We start from the raw sequence: 20,341 nt of genomic DNA, 5'->3' as shown, positions 1-20,341 counted from the left end.
GTGTACTTCAGGAAGAAGCTGCTGGAAGAGACAGGTCTGCAACAGGAGATCTACCAGAAGCCTGGAGGTTCCAGGGCCAATGCAGTCAGCGTGTGTGAGCTCCAGGCCGGCGTCTTCCCTGACACAGGCGGCAGACGCAAGGAAGCGAGCCTGAGGCTGTGACTGGCGAGCAGCATCACACACGGTCGGGCCGTGTGCAGCAGCTCCGTGTGTTGTCTGTGCTCATCTTGGTCAGCCCGGCCACAGAGAGACTCAATATCATCACACAGCCCTTTACCTCGCACTTCTCAAAGTCAGTGAGGCCGGCGTAAATCCCAAGGGAAAATCAAACCAATCTTGAGGAGGGTTGCTTTCTGACAAATGTACCATATTTGGGCTTTTGGGGGAAGATGAACAGTTTTTCCAGCTTTTGTTTGTTTTATTTGGGGTTTTCGTTGGTTTTGGTTTGGGGTGGGTTTTGTGTGCTTGCCCAGGCTGGCCTAGAATTCACAATGTAGTCCAGGTTGACCTCAAACTTAGGATCCTTTTGCTTTGTCTCCTGAGTGCTGGGTGCAGGTGAGTGCCACCATGCCCAGTTACAAATGCATCATACGAACATCAAGTGCTAGCATGAAAGAAAAGTGGGCATGAAGTATATGGAGACTCACTGTCGTCTTCACAGCTTTTCTAGAAATCTAAAATATCCTCAAGTAATTTTATTAGAAAAAAGTTTTTCAAAAGAAATATTTGTGTGTATACATATATATATATATATATATATATACACATTGTGTGTGTGTGTGTGTGTGTGTATTCAAGTGTGGGTTACAGTAACATGATAAACAAAAATGTTACATTAGCACTGAGATTACATAAGATACTGGATTCTCAATGTTTTTCATGTCACTTACATTACATAATAAAAAGCTATAAAGGAAAAAAAGATCATCTGGCATCAATGTGTGGCAGTTGGGTAGAAGATCCACATAATTTATCATCCAAACAAACCAGGACACTGTTATGAGTGAAAGGGGACACTATTAATAATCATGCTGGGCCAGCAGCACAAAGCCAACGTCCTAGGTGAGCTGGGTGTCCAATCTCCGTGGAGAAATGGGGCTCCTGTCAGCTTCAGTGACCCTGTGAGGAGAGCCTGGGCGAGCAGAGAGGCCAGGCGGGGTGATGTGGGCAAGAGGGAGGGCTGGGGACGGGAGAAGCAGCGACTCCTGTGGAGTGGGGCAAGGGACGGGGCACGTGCCATCTGGAATTCTTCCCCAGAACCACGTAGCTTCTCGTACAGTTTATCCCCATCTTGCCTGGCACAGTGTCCGCTCTATGCCTTCACTTCTGGACGAGCACCATTTTTTCTGCTGTGGGCTCTGGTTCAGGGGCACCGCAGCCCAGCCCAAGGATCCACTGGGACTTAGGCGCCGTCACCCCCAGGCACCACCTCAGCCTGCAGGACCTCAGGGACTCTCACAGCTGCCCTGCACCTACAGGGCGGCCCACCCTGCCAACTCAGTTCCGGGTCTCAGCTCCTGTTGCTGGCAGCAACCACAGCCAGAGAAGGCCAGACACGGCGGTGTCTGGCTCATCAACCTGGTTTTCCAACTGTGCAGTGCATGTCTCCAGCTCGGGGTGAGCAGTGCACACCAAGCTTGGGTCCCACCCTTCTTCCTATGTGTCCTGTTTCATCTTCTCCTTCTTTCCTTTCTCTTGGTTACATGCTAACTTGACTCGTCGTTCCTGCCTCCAGAGCTTAAAATGTGGTTTTCTGAATGTGAGATGAACTTGGTTTTTAGAAGAGAAAGAACAAACGGTGCCAAACAAATAACCAAGACCCTGGGACAGTCCTGGGTAGATCCTACAGTAACAACTCAGGACACAATCTAGGATTCCTAAGACTTCCCTGGAGAAGTGCTCCAATCCAGTGAGGACAGAGCTGCAGAAAGCCCCTCGCTCTTCAAACTCAGGAAGAGATAGAAAGATGGTCTACTTCAGGAGTAGACTGTCGAGTCTTGGTGCAGTGAGCACCCTGTGTGTGGACTGGCGTTGGGGGCCTGAAGCTGGGGTCTGGACGTGGTGGCTGGTGTGAGGCTGGACTGGAGGGCTGCATGGCACCAGGTCAGTGCTGCCAAGAGGAGACTCTGCTGCATGAGGTCAACAGACAGGAGGCAGCAGGCAACCTGTTCTGAAGATCACCAGTGACCTGAGTGTGTGGGGCTAGCCAGGCAGCCCAGGCAGAAAAGACCCCGTGAGACTCTTCTTTCCATTGGAACGACTCAAAAACCAGATGTGGTGCCATGGCTCAATGTACTAGAGCACTAGCTTTGAACAAAAAAAACCCTCAGGGACTGTGCCCAGACCCTGATTTCAAGCCCCACGACAAATGGGAGGGGAAAAAAAGGAATAGAATGGTGGGCTCTTAAGACAAACAGCACACCTGGTTTGAGAACCACAGTGCCAGGCCCTGAGGCTGTGTGAAGCGGGAGCCGACCCCTGGCTCAGAGGCAGGAGAGAGGACTCAGGGCACCTGGGCACCTGGGAGGCAGCGTGCCAGAGCAGGAGGGATCCAAGACCCTGCACTCACCTCACGGCCGCACAAAGGCCACACAGACAAGGCCCCAAGCCACTGAATCACCCCAACCCAAACCCCAAGGCACTGCCCTTCAGTGTTACCCAAGTTAAGCCTTCTGCATTCGAAGCACGAGGAGCTGACAGGAATTCTGAAAGCTCAGAAACCTTTCAAAGTCGGTTTATAAAATCACTGTGAAAATGGAATGTGCTTGGTTCCTATTTTTAATAAATTGGGGGCGACACTGACTCCCACCACACCATCCCGTGGCTTCCTAACTGAAATAACATCAAGCCGCGTTTCACACGATCTACCCAGGCCTCACACCATCTCCGCCCTGCCCCCTCGCAGCGAGGAAGCATGTTAGAGAGCAGCCTGCGCTCCCAGGTCATGTCTGGGGAGCAAGCTTCGGGGACCAGCCTGCCTCCCAGCTCGACAGCCGACCACCGAGACCCGGAGTCTGCCCCAGCCTTCAGTCTTCAAGCCGATGGGAAAATTATTTTTTGGTGCGGTAGCATTTTGGTTCGTGTGTGTGTGTGTGTGTGTGTGTGTGTGTGTGAATAACAACAATGGTACTAACAGCTTCCCCTGTATATTGATCATATATTCAGCATGTCCTCTAGGAGAGAGCCATTCACCTAGACTTTTACCAGGAGTCTGAAGAGGTATCTCCCCCGGGAGATGGGTGAGAGCACCAGCGTGCAGCCACCGCCAACATGGGACTCAGTGAGAGATGTCATTGTCATGTGTTGACACAGAGTAGAGGGAAGAGGAAAGGGAGGAGGGAGGAAGCCACAGAAACATACCATGACCCCAGGTAGAAGCCCTGGGCCTTCGTTAAGGTAAACTCCACGTTTAGCCTTGAGCTTCCTCACAGGTAGGAGGACAGGGACGGGCCCCAAGCCCATACGCATGTGAACCAGCAGGCTTCAAGGGCCTGGGGCTTCCCTGGGACACGCTGCTCCTTCCAGGGCCCTGCCTGGCATGGTGGATGAGCCTGCTGGGAGATGGTCCATCCTGTGTTCAGCTCTGAGACGCAAGGACACAGCAATCAAGAGGCTGGCAGCCCTCAGCAGTCATGGCTGAGGTGTGGGTCTTGAGAAGTGCCAGGGCCCACTTAGAGGTGAAGTTCAACTGCAGGGCTAGGACACCTGGACCAGGCAGTGTCCTCACATTTTGGTTACTCATGGGAAAAGATCTGCCTGGTAAAAAGGCTGAGAAGACCAACAGAAGTAGAAACTGTGTTCAAAAAGATGTTCCGCTGACTACAATTCTGTGAGACCCAGCTCATACCTGGCAACTAGCAGCCAAGACAGCAACACCATTAGTGCCAGGTTGCATCAGACAGTTTCACTCTTCTGTCCAGCCAGTGTCCAGCAGAGACAGGGCAGGCAGCAAACCCACTGCTCTGACTCATCAGCAGCCCAGCCAGGGACTCTCTGCCCAGGGACTTGCTTCCTGCCAGCACTCACAGCTCACTCCTGCTACACGCACCGAGCTCACTGTGTACACCTGCTGTATACGCCCTGAGCCCCTGTGTATGCCTGCTGAATACTCCAAGCTCACTGCGTACACCTGATGTGTACTCCCTGAGCCCCTGTGTAACCTGCTGTATACTCCAAGCTCACTGTGTATACCTGCTGTATATTCCCTGAGCCCCCGTGTACGCCTGCTGAATACTCCAAGCTCACTGTATACACCTGATGTATATTCCCTGAGCCCTCTGTGTACACCTGCTGTATACTCCCTGAGCCCTCTGTGTACACCTGCTGTGTACTCCCTGAGCCTTCTGTGTACACCTGCTGCATACTCCCTGAGCCTTCTGTGTACACCTGCTGCATACTCCCTGAGCCCTCTGTGTACACCTGCTGTATACTCCCTGAGCCTTCTGTGCACACCTGCTGTATACTCCCTGAGCCCTCTGTGTACACCTGCTGTATACTCCCTGAGCCCTCTGTGTATACCTGCTGTATACTCCCTGAGCCCTCTGTGTATACCTGCTGTATACTCCCTGAGCCCTCTGTGCACACCTGCTGTATACTCCCTGAGCCTTCTGTGTACACCTGCTGTGTACTCCCTGAGCCCTCTGTGCACACCTGCTGTATACTCCCTGAGCCCTCTGTGTACACCTGCTGTATACTCCCTGAGCCCTCTGTGTACACCTGCTGTATACTCCCTGAGCCTTCTGTGCACACCTGCTGTATACTCCCTGAGCCCTCTGTGTACACCTGCTGTATACTCCCTGAGCCCTCTGTGTACACCTGCTGTATACTCCCTGAGCCTTCTGTGCACACCTGCTGTGTACTCCCTGAGCCTTCTGTGCACACCTGCTGTGTACTCCCTGAGCCCTCTGTGTACACCTGCTGTGTACTCCCTGAGCCTTCTGTGCACACCTGCTGTATACTCCCTGAGCCTTCTGTGTACACCTGCTGTATACTCCCTGAGCCCTCTGTGTACACCTGCTGTATACTCCCTGAGCCTTCTGTGTACACCTGCTGTATACTCCCTGAGCCCTCTGTGTACACCTGCTGTGTACTCCCTGAGCCCTCTGTGTACACCTGCTGTGTACTCCCTGAGCCCTCTGTGTATACCTGCTGTGTACTCCCTGAGCCTTCTGTGCACACCTGCTGTATACTCCCTGAGCCCTCTGTGTACACCTGCTGTGTACTCCCTGAGCCCTCTGTGTACACCTGCTGTGTACTCCCTGAGCCCTCTGTGTATACCTGCTGTGTACTCCCTGAGCCTTCTGTGCACACCTGCTGTATACTCCCTGAGCCCTCTGTGTACACCTGCTGTGTCCCCCCTGAGCCTTCTGTGTACAGCTGCTGTGTACTCTCTCAGCCCTCTGTGTATACCTGCTGTACACTTACTGATGCTTCCTGAGCTCCTGCTTTGTGACCTGTGTCTGTGGACCAGCAGCACCAGCAGCTCCCACTAGGAGTGGGTGGAGACTTACTCTAAGGCCCCAGACCCACTGAACCAGGGCCCAGCGACACTCTGGGAACCTGAGTCAAGCCAAGCCAACTGTTTAGACCTCGTGCTTTCCTATGGCTTGGGCTCTCCCTCGGTGTCTCTGTGGGCTTCCTCAGCCGAGAGGCCTGGACAAAAGTTGCCACAGTGCATCCTCTTATTATTCTCAACTGAAGGTTGGATGGTTAATTTTAAAATAAAAACTGGCTTATTTTTAGCACTGTAAAATACACAAGCAGATGGCTAGGCACACAGAGACGACACTTGTTACATAAAAGATGTACAGCGGTGGGTCCAAGTCCCTTCCAGAGGCACCTTGCCAGGCAGGAAGCCAGCAGTACGCCAAGCAGAGCTGGACATGAAGTGCTGAGCCTAGAACCAGGAGATCCAGTGGCAAGCATCCAGGCAGGTGGAGGGTGAGGCCCGGGCTAGGCCTTCCTCCAGCATGAACCACAAGTCCTGCCAGTGCCCACCAGCTGGTAAGGGTCTTCCCGGTCTTCAGCCACTAAAGCCCCGCTCCTGCAGGGGGCAGGAAGCCGCACAGGCCTGGGCCACACAGAGAGTCCATGCTCCCACCATCCACCCTTCCTCAGGGGTAGGAGGTGCCGACTCTCAGTAAACTGGGGCCAAACGGACACCTGGGCAGGTCAACTCGCCATCCTCTGCTGCTTGACCTCTAGGGGTGGCCCCCCAGGACAGAGCAGCAAGGCACCGTGAAGTTCAGGAAGAGAAGGACCACTGGGAACAGGTAATATGTCTTCTCCCACACCCCCAAGGAAAGTACACAAAACCCTCAAGCACTAGCAAGGGACTTGGAGGTTGTACTCGAGATAAACGATTTTTGTTTTGATTGGTCTGGGTTGGGTTTGGTCTTCAGACAATGTCTCAACTATGTAGCTCAGACTGGTCTTGAACATTTGATCCTCTGTCTCAATCTCTTTGGTTCTGGGATTACAGGTGTGCACCACTACACCCAGCAAGATGAGTGTGTTAACAAATGGTTTCCCTTCGTGTCACATTGCCAGTGTGAAACAAAATCAGTTAAAAAAAGTGCCACCCACACTCAAAAACCACAAGTCACAGACACTAGCAAACAGTTTAACAAGTGAATATGAGGAAAATGAAACCTGTCTGTGGAGGGGAGTTCAGGGGAAAGGGGGCAGATGAATGGAGAGAGGAAGGTGGGCAAACGCAGTCACCTTCAACATACACAAGAAAACGCAGCTACGTAACTTGAGGTATAGATGGGGAGGGAAAGATGGGCGGCCATGATGGAAGGGGCAAACCAGTCACGATGCTCTGTACTCTTAGCTGATGTGTTGGAAGTGAGACCCCTACAACTACTTAAAATTAATAAAAGAAAAATAGAGAAACAGAAACAAAAAGCAACCAACATATAATACGGATTAAAGTTAACCTTGGAACTACCTTCCTATGGCTTAGCACGCTGTTCCCCCCTCCACAGATCGGCACGCTCCCTTCCTACACAACACGAGGCCCGTGAAGTAACAGCAGTAAATAATCAGCCTCCAACCCCTTTCCCTTGGGATGGCACTGCTCTGGGGCAGCAGAAGGCTGCAAGAGCCCCTTAGAGTGACCTTCAGACCAGGGAGCTGCAAGACCCCTTATCTACTATTGGGCAGCAGCCATCAACCCTAGTCCACACCAAGTCTCTACCTCCTAGCCCCTTGTAGCGCCTCCTAAACCTCCTGGGTTATATAGGTCACCTCAGACAATAGCCAGCACCTCTTCTCACTTCCCCCTTGTGGGAAGGGGTCTTGCCAGTCCCGTTACTGGCAATAAACCCTTTCTTTGTTCTTTGTACCTGGATGTCTGTGAGGTTTTCTGGCAAAAGTCTAATGTACTCTAACACCTTCAACACGTTCAAGTTAAATGAGTGCAGAACTTACAAGATGAAACTCTGTGATATTCCCAATAGTTTGAAAATTTCAATATAAAAAGTAAAGGCTTTTTTTTGTTTTTTGTCAGTTGTGGGGCTTAAACTCAGGGCCTGGGCACTGTCCCTGTGCTCTTCAGCTCAAGGCAAATGTTCTACTGCTTGAGCCACAGCGCTGCTTCCAGTTTTCTAGTGTTTTATTGGAGATAAGGGTCTCATGGACTTTCCTAACCAGGCTGGCTTTGAACTGTGATCCTCAGATCTCAGCCTCTGAGTAGCTAGGGTTACAGGTGTGAGCCACCGGCGTCCAGCAGTAAAGACATTTTTAAACTACTTAAAGACATTTTTAAAGTAAAATAACAGTACTAGAAAAAGTCCAAATGACAAAGTATAAATTGAAGTATTATTAACTGTGCCTGGCACTTGATGTGAAGTGGACAGCGATGACGCTGACCACACAAAAATTAGACAAAGGAGAACCAGCCCTGAAAACAACTTGAGACCCTATGTGAAAATAACTAAAGCAAGGGCTAGAGGTGTGACTCAAATAGTGGCGAGGCCTTGAGTTCAAACCCCAGCACTGCTAAAAATAAAAATTTAGACACATCCAAAGAGGAGAGATTTTAGCAACATTAAAAGATGGGTGACAGATGTGGGAGGGAGGCTGCTAAAGGTTAAGGAGAGTTCATAGGAAAGACAGCAGCCATGCCAGCAGGAAACACCAGCAAAGATGATAAGCTTGCATATGCAAAGGAAAGAAAAGACAAACAAAAAGTTACTACCCGAAACATTAACATAAAAGAGTATTACTCTCTTCGGTAATCAAAGAAAGTCAAATGTTGATGTCATCCTGTTATTTCTTGGATTGTTGAAAGAAAAGAAAAGAAAAGAAAAGATGGCAGGAAAGGGGACCAGAAAGGTGGAAAAAGGGAGGGAGGAAAAGTGCTAACAACCGAAGTTGGTGGGTGAGGACTGGGGCAGAAATGTCATGTAATCTTGCAGCAAGTGAAAACTGGCCTTGGCTTTCCCAGCCAGGTCTCCCTTCACCAGTGTTCACGGTGAGTCTAATCACCCCACGACTGCAGGGGTCATCCAGGAGAGCCTCCACCCCCTCTCAGGGTGCCAGCCCGCTGTGTCTCCGACTTTATGTGGACATTCTTTGGCTGAGCTATGGCATTCCTAGAAATCCCACGGTAACAATGCCAAGTGCACGAGGATGAACCACAAAGGTATTCGTGGACAGACACATGACAGTATATTAAAATTGAAAATACCTCAGTGTCCTTCAGTAGTAAATTAAGTCAACAGGGAAGTTAAATCCACACAGAGGACCTGTCCGCTCTGGATGTTCAACTGAAGCACAGGAGGCCCAGGAGGAGGATGCTCTGGGATCCAGGGGCTCATGCCTCTATCCCAGCTACTAAGGAAGGAGGATGAGATCTGTGGGTCACTGTTCTAAGCTAGCCTGGCAGCCACCTCAAATTAACCAACGAAAACACTACAAGTGTGGCTCAAGTGGTGGAGTGCCAGCTGTGAGCACTAGATCCTGAGTTCAAATTCTGGTAACAGCACCAAAAAGAAAGAAAGGAAAAGAGAAAAGAAAAGAAGAAGAAAGAATTAGATGCTGGAGCTATAATCCATACCAACTCCTCCCCCAAAATTCAAGGGCAATTTCCTAAGGAAGGGGCCCAGGCATTTTGAAATAGTAACCGTTGTATCTAATACCCAGCCCAAGTGAACTGCTTATATAAATTTAGCCAACCATCGATGCTTTAGACTTGTATGATATTGATGACAGATTGCTAAGTAAAAAAGCAGGTTACAAGAAAATGGTATACAGAACACAGTCCCATTTCTGTGAAAAAGAAAGGGGAAAAATGTATTTCTGTGGCTATGCATGTGAGTATATCACTAGGTTCCCTAGAAGGCTGGGGAGATGCACACCAGACAGATGTTTGCTTTCAAGACCTCACAGGACAGATATCCTGGCATAAAGTATAGAATGTTTTCAAATTTATACATTGTGGTGCTTTTTGTACTTGGACAACAAAGCATTCTTACATTTATTTAAAAAGCAGTGATGACTAAGTGGGCTGGGGAGCTAAGGAGAGACTTCCCAGAAGAGATGAGAATGGCAAAGAAAGGAGGAAATGCTCATCGTCCCTGGCCATAAGGGAAATGCAATCCAAAACAACTCTGAGATTCCATCTCACCCCAGCTGGATCGGTCAGCATTGTGAATTCAAACAACAAATGCCGGTGGGGATGTGGGGGAAAAGGAACCCTACGGCGCTGCTGGTAATGTAACCTAGCACAACCACTTCGGACAAGGGGCTGGAGGCTCCTCAAAAACTAAACACAGACCTTCCCTATAACCCAGCCATAGCACTCCTGGGCATCTACCTTGACCATCAGTAGTCAGGATATAATAAGGACACCTGCACCTCCATGTTCACTGCTGCACTATTCACAGTAGCCAGGATACAGAAACACCCCAGATGCCCACAATAGATGAGTGGATCCAAAAACGTAGTGTCTATACTCAGAATTTTACACAGCCATTAGATAGGATAACATAATGCCATTTGCAGGAAAATGGATGGAACTAGAACAAATCATGTTACGTGAGGTAAGCCAAGCTCAGAGGGACACACAGCACATGTTCTCTCTGATATGCAGAAATTAGATCTAAAATGCACTGGGATATAATAAATTATACAGGATTCTAGATACTCACCCAGTGAGACCAAAAGGGGGATACTCTTAGGAGAGAAACACAAAGGCACAAAGCCTATGTACCTCATAGTAACATAAAATTATATACATATATGTATATGTATTCCTAGATAGGGAAACAAGAGACCTTCTTTTTCTCTTTTATATTTCTATTTTTGATGATTCTGTCTTCCTCACCTTACGTATAATGCATTCAAGTGTACGTCTTCAGGAGGGTGGAAGGAGGGCACACTCAAGGAGAAACGGGCGAAAAAGTGCAGCAGCAGCAGAGCTCACTGGACACTGGTGAAAGTGAACTATACTGCTCGTGGGTGGAGACAGGAGGGAGGGACTGGGAGAGCGTGAGGGAACAGAAGACACTGTATGAAAGGAAACGTACTCGTTACCTGACTCGGGGAACTGTAATCCCTCTATACGCCACCTCTACACTAACAACAAAGTAAATTAATTTAGAGTAAAAGCAACAACGAGCACTGGAGGCCCCGTCCCACTCTGGGACTGCACCCTGCAGACTTCCCAGTGATCTTCCGAGATGTCTTCCACGAAGACGGAGAGCCACGGCGCAGAGACAGGCCGACACCCGAACTGGCGTCTCCCAACTGCCAGTGGGAAGAGCCCACGACCACCAGCATCACCAGACACCAAGGCGGCAAGAAATGAGGAGTCCTCCAAGTGCGGATAGCTCTGGCCAGACACAACCCACAGCAAGTTTACCCCCTTGACACGAACACCCCGTGGCAGTCAGAGAAAAGGGTAGAGGATACAAGGGTCAAGAAGCTCTTGGTAATAGGAAGAAGTGCAGAGAGCCCCACACATGCACAACCTCTGCTGAGGAAACCACACGGCTGATTCCACGGACCAACAGACAGGGGACCCTGAAGGCCTTTCATGGCATAACTATATATACTTTTCCAGTTGAAACTTACCTGGTACTTTGTTAAATTGCTCTCCTCTTTTCCCCTCTTTTCTCTGCATACCAAACTTGATACATTAATTAGGTGTTTTAATCTAAAAAATTCACCAGAGGTCTCACATTACCATGGCAACTGTGCAGTTCCAGTACGTGCACGGCACCAGCGTGGCATGTCTGTCTTTGTGGGCCTCCTGGCAGTGGGAAGTAATGGGGAGATACTTCTCCACTCTGAACCAGAGGGACCTGGGGCCTCACTCCCTTCACACCTGCACCCTCCCCATCTCAGTGAGTGCCAGGGCCTCACACTCACCGAAGGCTGCACACGCTCCCCTCTGGTGACTGTCAAACAGTCTGTGCATTCTCAGCTGCTGGCCCTCCTAAAGTCCTAGTGACGCTGGTGATGAGCTGCGACAGTCACACAGCACGAAGCACCTAGGCGCTAACATCAGTTAATCCCCTCACCGGAGCCCAGAGCAGCTGGTTCCTCTCCAGGCCTATGAGAGGCAAGGAAGGAGGTTTGGAGGCACGGAGTGACTCCCGGATCCAGCCATGAGCACCACAAACACACGGGGCCCTTTCCCCTTTCCAACCATACTTGAGTTCCTAGACTCGGCCCGTTGAACAAGGGGACAGTCCTCGTCAGACCGGGGACCGCAGCCCCTTCACCTCCTGTGTTTCCACACTGCCGCCTCAGGGCCGGTGGCAAGGGGCCTGGCTGGCACCCCCAAGCCATCAGCTTGTCTCACAGCCTTTGCTCATGCCCTAGGGGAAACCCCAGCAAATCTGCCTACTGTCAACTCCTGATTGTTCACTCTGGGCTTCTTGGGCTTTGCCTATTGATGTTCACAACAAAATCACCACACAGCCCCCACAGCCAGTCGCGCTGTCCCCCAGTTCAGCACACCACGACGATGGGCCACCCCAGAAGGAACCAGACCTGACCCCCGCCCTGTACCCAGGCTCCCCGGAGCCCCAGAAGCCCCTGGCCCAGCGCCATGGCTGTCTGTGGGGGCCACAATGGCACGGCCCAGGCCTCCTAGCCCCGGCCCGACGTTTCCTATGTTATTGACGTTTCCTATGGTGCTTAAACTATTCGCTGGAATAAACGGAACATCTAAAGACCCCTCGTCTCTCCGCAGGCTGCCTATGTCAACCACTGCAGGAAAATGTCAAAAGCCCGGCCAGTGTGTCATCGGGGACCACCGGGCCGACCCGCGAGCCGTCTGCAGGGGCCCGAGGGCGCTGCCATGGCCGGCCACCTTCTGCCGGGCGGGGCCCGATGCCGGTCAGCGTCACTCCCCGCCTGTCGCCCGCCACCTGTGGGGCGGGCCGCTCCCCCTCCCCTCCCCTCGGCCCCTCGGCACACCGGTCCGCACCCTCGGTGGGCCCTGTGCCGCGCGCCCTGAGCCCCCCTCCGGGTCCGCACCAAGTCCGCCCGCGGCCCCGAACCGCCCCGCAGGCCGCGCCCCGCCTCCGCGGGTCCGCACCAAGTCCGCCCGCGGCCCCGAACCCCCCGCAGGCCGCGCCCCGCCTCCGCGGGTCCGCACCAAGTCCGCCCGCGGCCCCGAACCCCCCGCAGGCCGCGCCCCGCCTCCGCGGGTCCGCACCAAGTCCGCCCGCGGCCCCGAACCCCCCGCAGGCCGCGCCCCGCCTCCGCGTGTCCGCACCAAGTCCGCCCGCGGCCCCGAACCCCCCGCAGGCCGCGCCCCGCCTCCGCGTGTCCGCACCAAGTCCGCCCGCGGCCCCGAACCCCCGCCGGCGGGCCGCGCGCCGCGCCCGGGCCGGGTCCGCACCAAGTCGGCCCCAGGCCCCCCCCCCTCCGCCGGCAGCCGCGCCCCGCCCCGGGCGAGGCCAATGCACCCGGAGGACGGGCCGGGGACCCCGGCTGTGGCCCGAGCCCAGCGGCCTCCGCGCCCCCGGCCCCCGGGCCCCGCACTCACCGTCCTCCCGGTCGTCAAACACGGGCCTCCGCGCCGCGGCCGCCGAGATGGACGACATGGACATCCGCTTCTTCCACTTGCTCCACGGGAACAGGGGGCGCGGCTGCGCGCGGACATCGCCCGCGTCCCGGGCGCGGGGCAGGCCGGCGGCGGGGGGCGGCTGCGCCGGGGCCGCGTCGGGGCGCGCGCGGCCGGGGGGCGGCGAGCCGGGGGGCGCCGCGCCGCTGCCCCTGCGCTCCGCGCCGCTCCTCATCGCCGCGCCGGGGTGCGCCACGCAGCCGCGGCCGCAGCCGCGAGCATGGCCCGCGGTCGGGAGCGGGAGCGGGAGCGGGAGCGGAGCCGGAGCGGGAGCGGAGCCGGAGCCCGAGCGGGAGTGGGAGCAGGAGCCGGAGACCGAGCGCGAGCAGCCAGCGGTGCCCGCCGAGCACCCGGCCTCTGCCGTAGCTGGCCGGGACCGCCGCCCGGGGCGGGGCGGGGCGGGGCGGGGCGGGGCGGGGCCGAGCGCCGGGGCGGGGCGCGGAGGGGCGGGGCCGAGCGGAGGGAGGTGAGAGCCGAGGTGGGAAGGGGCGGGGCTAAGCGCCGGTGCGGAGCGGGGCGGGGCCGAGCGCCGGGGCGGGGCGGGAGGCGGAGGGGAGGATTGAGGAGGGGAGGGCGGGGCCAAGCGTCGGGGCGGAGCGGGGCCGAGCGCCGGGGCGGGGCGGGACGCGGAGGGGAGGGCTGAGGAGGGGAGGGGCGGGGCTAAGCGTCGGGGCGGAGCGGGACGTGGAGGGGAGGGGCGGGGCCGAGCGCAGGGGCGGGGCGCAGAGGGGAGGGCGGGGCCAAGCGTCGGGGCGGAGCGGGACGCGGAGGGGAGGGCTGAGGAGGGGAGGGCGGGGCCGAGCGTCGGGGCGGGGCGGGACGCGGAGGGGAGGGCTGAGGAGGGGAGGGGCGGGGCTAAGCGCCGGGGCGGGGCGCAGACGGGAGGGCCGAGGAGGGGAGGGAGGACGGACCTGAAGGCCGAGGGCCGGAGACTCGGCCGCCCGCCCCCCCCTGCGCGCCCCTCGAGGCCGGGCGGGGCTGTGGCGACCTCTGGAGACTCGGGCGTCGTCCTGGACCTTCCCGCCTCCTCGGCGCGGGAGCCCTCGAACTTCACGAATTGGCGCTCGGCTGGGGACGGGGACGGGGACAGGGACTGGGAAGGGGAAGCGGCGGCGCGCGGCGGCCCGGCGCGGCCCCGGCCTGCGGCTGCAGGGGGCGCCCGAGCGCGCGGCCCGGAGGGCGGAGGGGGCGGGCCGGGACCCGAGCCCCGCCCCGTGCGTGCTCACGCCGGGTCCCGGCTGCCGCGCGCGTGCCCGCCCGGGGGCGTGGCGGCGCCGAGAGCGCGCACTGCGCGGGTAGGCGGGGCCGGGCCCTCCGGCCCAGCTCTGGAGCGGAATTGCGGGCGCCGGTCCGGGAGGTCTGGGACGGGGACTCTGCCCTGTGACCTGCGGCCTTGGCTACTGGAGGGCCTGGAACTCAAGCCCCGCTTCCTTGCGGGTCCGGCCACCTGCGAGGGGCACCCCCTCCCCGAGGAACTGGGGACTCCACTGCTGGTCTTCACCGTTTTGGCACAGCGGAGGCAGACGCCATGGCTACCAAGTGACTCCTTTCACAGATTGTGGGTTCGAGTCCCCTAGCCCCGGGAAGCTGGGTTACCCCAGGCTGGACTGGGGCTAAGGCTGGACTGAGGTTTGGTATGCAGTTGTCTGGCTTTTGGAAGGCTTGGCCTTCTTAGGCCTGGTATCCCTGTGATACCCTATAGCACTGGAAAAAACTGGCTGAAATACCCAATGCATCTGACCATTCCAAAGCTTCTAGAAGAAAGCATAGGGGTTATGCAAAGTGTTAGGATAGATAGATAGATAGATGTGACACCAAGTGCTTACATCATTAAAAAATCATACATTGATCTCAATTACAATTTAAAACTGTGGAACTTCAAAAAAAAATGGCCTTAAGAAAACTAAAAGGAGACGGGTGCCGGTGGCTCACGCCTGGAATCCTAGCTACTCGGGAGGCTGACATCTGAGTAGATTGTGGTTCAAAGCCAGCCCAGGCAGGAAAGTGCGTGACTCATCGCCAATAAAACCACTAGAAAACCGGAAGTGGTGCTGTGGCTCAAGCGGTAGAACGTTCACCTTGGGCTACAGAGAGCAGGGACAGGGCCCAGGCCCAGAGTTCAAGCCCCACAACTGGAAAAACAAAAACAAAAAACTAAAACTAAAAGGCACAGTACAGATTGTGACTTGTATCCAGAGGTACATATGTCTAGTAAACTTGTGTGAGTGATACCACCAACCTTTAAGCAAGTGAGAATTACACCGTGGCAGTGGCTGCAGAAAGGACAATTCCACAGGCTGGATGTGTCACATCAGCAGCCCACACTTCACTGACAAATATAAAATGGCATAACCACTTTGGAAAACTAAATGTAAAATATATGCCAATTTAGAGGATATTTGTAGCAGTATTATTTCATAACCCCCACCTATGAACAGTCCAAACATCTGTCCCCTTGTAAGCAGGTAAATAAATAGCGTATCTTTGACCATGAGATGCAGTTCAGCCATGAGAGCAATGAGATACCCTGCTGCATCACGGTTGGGCCTCAATGTCATGAAAGAAGGCCGAGGGTAGGATTCCATTTGTATGAAATGTCCAGAGAAGCAGTGCATAGAGACAGACATGGCATGGACTGACTGCACACCGAGCGTGAGCGCTAGGGCTGTGGAGAAGCCCGAGTGTAGACGTGCTGGTGGCTGCAGCCCACAGATGCTCTAGGAATCAGCGAATCCAGCCTTTACAGTGCGTTCTAGACAAGTGTTCCTTGTTCTTCATTATGTCTTTACCAAGGTGAGTCACACACCATGAAGCCCCCTTGCACCGAGGGCATTTTTATGGATTAACAACGAGGGACAGTGTGAAGGGCAAAGTGACCCTGTCCTCATAGGCTCTTCCCATAATACCCCCACATAACAAACCACCCCCAAAGTTACCACTCTCGCTGCATCTACTGGAGGCTGAAATCTGGTTGATCTTGGCTGGATTCAGTTCAGGTCTGTTCTGTGGCTGTCATTCTTTGGGGACCAGCAGGCTACCATGGGCTTTGCATGGAAGAACAGTATAAGCCTACAATGGAGGACATCTAGGACTCCCCCCCCACACTCTTACTGGCACCTCATCCAGTATCCCACGAGCTAATCAGAACTGGCCCTGCTAGTGTCCTATCTGCTAATTTCTCATTGGCCTAACAAGCCACATGACCACACCTAAGTTCCAATGGGTTAGGTACATTCCATTCACCAAGAGGCCACAACAGATGAGTCAAAACTGTCTTACTGCAAGGAGATAAAAACGTGGACTGGTCTTCACAGATACCAGAAGAGGTGCAGCCAACCAGAGGCTCCAAGACTGAGCAAGCAACTTCTGTCCACATCTTCTTCTTGGGCACACTCTAGGTTTAAGATCTTTAGGTTTGGTGCTATTTGTAGGGGAAATTCTAGGTGGATGTGAGGTTGTTCAGAGCACAGTTCCTTCCCTTGGCCAGGGAAGTCCCCATGCCCACTTAGGTGCTGTGACATGGCCGAGGGGACCGGGCCATCCTCTGTACCCACTGTCCTCTCAGGGGCAACGCTCCCCACTTCAAGTTAACAGTTAAGTTAAAAAAAAAAGTCTGCTCTGTGGCTTATAAAAGGTGAAGAACCCTGGGGCTGGGAAGGTGGCTCAGTGGTAGAGCGCTTGCCTTGCATGCCTGAGGCCCTGGGTTCGATTCCTCAGCACCACATAAGCAAAAAAGAAAAAAGCTGGAAGTGGCGGTGTGGCTCAAGTGGTAGAGTGCTAGCCTTGAGCTGAAGAGCTGAGGGACAGCGCCCAGGCCCAGAGTTCAGGCCCCACGACCGGACCCAAAAAAAAAAAAAAAAAAAGGTGAAGAACCCATGGAGGGGAGTTGGGAGAAGTACCCACCATTCCATTCCTTGCTTCTCAATGTTCCACACAAATACCACCAAAATCTCTAGAAAAGGAGCCAAGCTGATTTTCTGCATCTTGATCTGGTAGCCACCAATCCTCTTTTCAAAATAGGCTTACTGTCCCCAGAGCTGCCTTATTCACATGTGCAGCTGTGAAGCAAAGCACGTTTGCAGTGAAATACCGCCTTTTTTTTTTTTTTTTTAAATACTGAAGAAGTACCATAGAGCAGGAGAAAAGCCGCTGCCTCAGCTGGAGGTCTCCCAGTAGATGCTCCACTAGGAAGGCTAACTTGCAGCATTTGCCGCCTTGGCCCAAAACAAGTCATCTTCAACAGTGATGCCCATATGAATGAAGTCAGCATTCAACACCAGTCAGGAAGGGGTTGGCCAGGCTTAGAGCCTACCTGTGGCAAAGGTCCCCGTCAGGCGTGGAAACCAGGGCCGCAGCAATACAGTCCCACTGCTCTGACCTAGCCAAAGTGCTCCAGGGAGGCTCCCTGGACCGGGACAACAGGTGTCATCCTCGCGGGTCGGATTCCCTCAGAATTGTGAATGTTGCTGGCCTTGAGGCACCAGAAAAGATCCCTATGGGACACTTTGTTATTTACACATCTAATTGCCTGGAGGCTGAGGGGGCCCTGTGCCAGGATGAATTCCCCACCTCCTCAGCTTGCTAACCTCACTGGTGACAGCCCGAGGCAGTCTCTCACGCGTAAAATCTGAGTAAGAAGTGGAGCACAGATTGCCATGGGATTCTCTTGTCTTAGCCTTCCAAGTACTTAGCTACAATGCATGAAGTACACAAGTGCTAGTGCACATCTCTGGCGGCTTCTCTAGGAGACAAGAGAGACACTGTGGGCTTTTGCACAAAGAGCTTAGGCCTATACAGGAGAGCCTAGGGGCTCCCCAAGATACCAGTGGACCCTTCCCAAGAGTGGAACGTACGAGCTTCCCAACGTGGAGAACCCCAGGTTTCTTGCTTTGCATGTCAAGTGTATGACATCTTACTATGGATAAAATTGTGTTTCCCTGATATCTGGAAAGTGAAGTATTCATTTCTTTATGTTTTGGCAATACTGGAGTTCTAGGGCTTGAACTCGGAGCCTTATGACTTGAACCAAACTCCCAGCCTTTTATATATTTATTGGCCATTTGTTTTATTCTGAGTTACTGGTTCATGTCTTACTTATTAACTTAAATCTATTGTCTTTAACTTTTTCTTAATGAATGAGTATTTTTATATATTCTTTGTTCCATTATATATTCTGGATATTAATCTGCATTGGACATAAGAATTGACAACAGCTCTCATTTTTGCCTTGACTTTTGATTTTCTTTCTGATGTCTCCTGTTTATCTAGACTTCTAATGCCATGAATTAATTTATCAACACTTGTTTTTATGGTTACTGTTTTATAGCTTAAGAAATCATTTATTAAATGATTAAATTAAATTAAAACAGAATAGTTTCCTTAGCCTAAGAATAAAATTAATTCACCCATATTTTCTCCTAGGAAGGGGTATAGAATAAATGCTTGCATTTGTGTAGAACATTCCTATGATAGGAAAGCTAGGCACGGGCTGGGAAGGTGGCTCAGTGGTAGAGCGCTTGCCTTGCATGCCTGAGGCCCTGGGTTCGATTCCTCAGCACCACATAAGCAAAAAGAAAAAAAATGCTGAAAGTGGCACTGTGGCTCAAGTTGTAGAATGCTAGCCTTGAGCTGAAGAGCTGGGGGACAGCGCCCAGGCCCAGAGTTCAGGCCCCATGACCGGACCCAAAAAGAAAAAGTCTAAATCGGAAAGCTAGGCAGGGCACAGGCATACATAAACAAACGTGTATAGCCACCAACAGAAAACAGTATCATTGGCATCTGAGAAGCCTCAGGATTTCTAAGTCCTTCCTGGGCCTACACCATCCAGCAGTGAGGAGAGGTGGGCAGAGGGGCACAGTGCCAGGGAAGACCCGATAAGCACCTATTTGGAGTCATTCCGCTTTCTCTAGTATCCTAGGGTGGAGGCTGATTCTCTCCACAAATACCTCCATGGCTCAACCCAGTGATCACTCGCCCAGGAGCCAGTTCAGCCACACATTACTCTCCTGAACACATTAGCTCAGTTATTAAATCTCAGAGAGTTCTCATGCAACTTTCTACGGGTGTGTAATGCCCTTATACTTAAACTTCTACAGAACTTAAGTTTTTGTTAAATAGCTACTTCTGCTTTGACGTTTTGGTCACACACTATTGAGACAGGTAATGTAAGTGCCAGGAAGCATACCTGAAAACCAGCCTGCACTCAGTTACTGTAGTAACATGGAAAGAAAGTGGTTTCCTTCACTCAGATGGCAAGGAGATCGGCAGCATCTGCTCAGAAGCAGACAGTGAGTAATACCCCTAAGTGTTGGTAGAAAATCTGCCAACAAAGCACTCTCTCAGCTAATCATTCAAAAATTACACCTAAATACTGTACATTCATAAAGACTGTACATGCCAACATGAGTTTATTCTATACCCATTGTCCAAGAGAATTACAAAGCATGTGAGCTGGTTAAAAAGTGAGCATAAGACATGGTAAAGTAAATTCCTGCATATAATTAACTGTTGAATACAAAATATTAAATACAGAAACTATTAAATACAGAAACTCCAGTGCTTTTAAAAAGTTAATATAAAAGCCGGGCGCTGGTGGCTCATGCCTGAAATCCTAGCTATTCAAGAGGCTGAGATCTGAGGATCACAGTTCAAAGCCAGCCTGAGCAGGAAAGTCCATGAGACTCTTATCTACAATAAACCACTAGAAAACTGGAAGTGGTGCTGTGGTTCAAGCGGTAGAGCACTTGCCTTGAACTGAAGAGCCCAGGGACAGCACCCAGGTCCAGAGTTCAAGCCCCCATGACCAACCAAAAAAAAAAAAAGTTAGATAAAAATGGGAGGAAATGGGCTCAAATGGTTAGGAAATGTTGCTTTATTTGTGAGAAATGTTGAGTTTCATCTTGGCCTTCCACTTTCCCTCAGAGCTATTCTCCACCCAGGACCCCTGCTCCCACCCCACGTGCTGACCTTTGGCTCCAGCCTCATCCTCTAGAGAGAAGCATGTTTCCTACATGGTGCAAACGTCTACCTGGATGGTGTCTCTATAAACCTATACTACCTACCTTTTTGTTAAGAGAATCTGACTAGGAGGAAAGAGCTTAGGGCCTCAAGATTTAATCAAAACCTTCCAGATTTGCCAACTGGGTATCAGTGACTCTCCTGAGCCTCTTTCCTGCCTATTGCCTGGGAACCTTTACACTGTTCATGTGAAGTCCATACTCCTCTGTGAGTCACCTGGAAGTGACTGTTCTGAGT

At 52.8% G+C, this 20,341-nt stretch overlaps 1 protein-coding gene across 1 annotated transcript in view; it reads right to left on the bottom strand.

Moving 5' to 3' along the window:
- Stk32c (serine/threonine kinase 32C) overlaps positions 1-13,311 on the bottom strand; it is a 62,470-nt gene extending 49,159 nt beyond the window's left edge. Inside the window, exon 1 of the mRNA XM_042672314.1 lies at positions 13,010-13,311. Within this exon, the coding sequence (XP_042528248.1) occupies positions 13,010-13,262 (253 nt within the window). The 5' untranslated portion in view covers positions 13,263-13,311. The remainder of the gene's footprint in view (positions 1-13,009) is intronic.
- Positions 13,312-20,341: the final 7,030 nt, after the last annotated feature.

Source organism: Dipodomys spectabilis, unplaced genomic scaffold (genome assembly GCF_019054845.1).
Source record: "Dipodomys spectabilis isolate Male_0828 unplaced genomic scaffold, ASM1905484v1 ptg000693l, whole genome shotgun sequence".
NCBI lineage: Eukaryota > Metazoa > Chordata > Mammalia > Rodentia > Heteromyidae > Dipodomys > Dipodomys spectabilis.
Note: the sequence above shows the minus strand (reverse complement) of the source record. Positions and strands in the feature narration are given on the sequence as shown.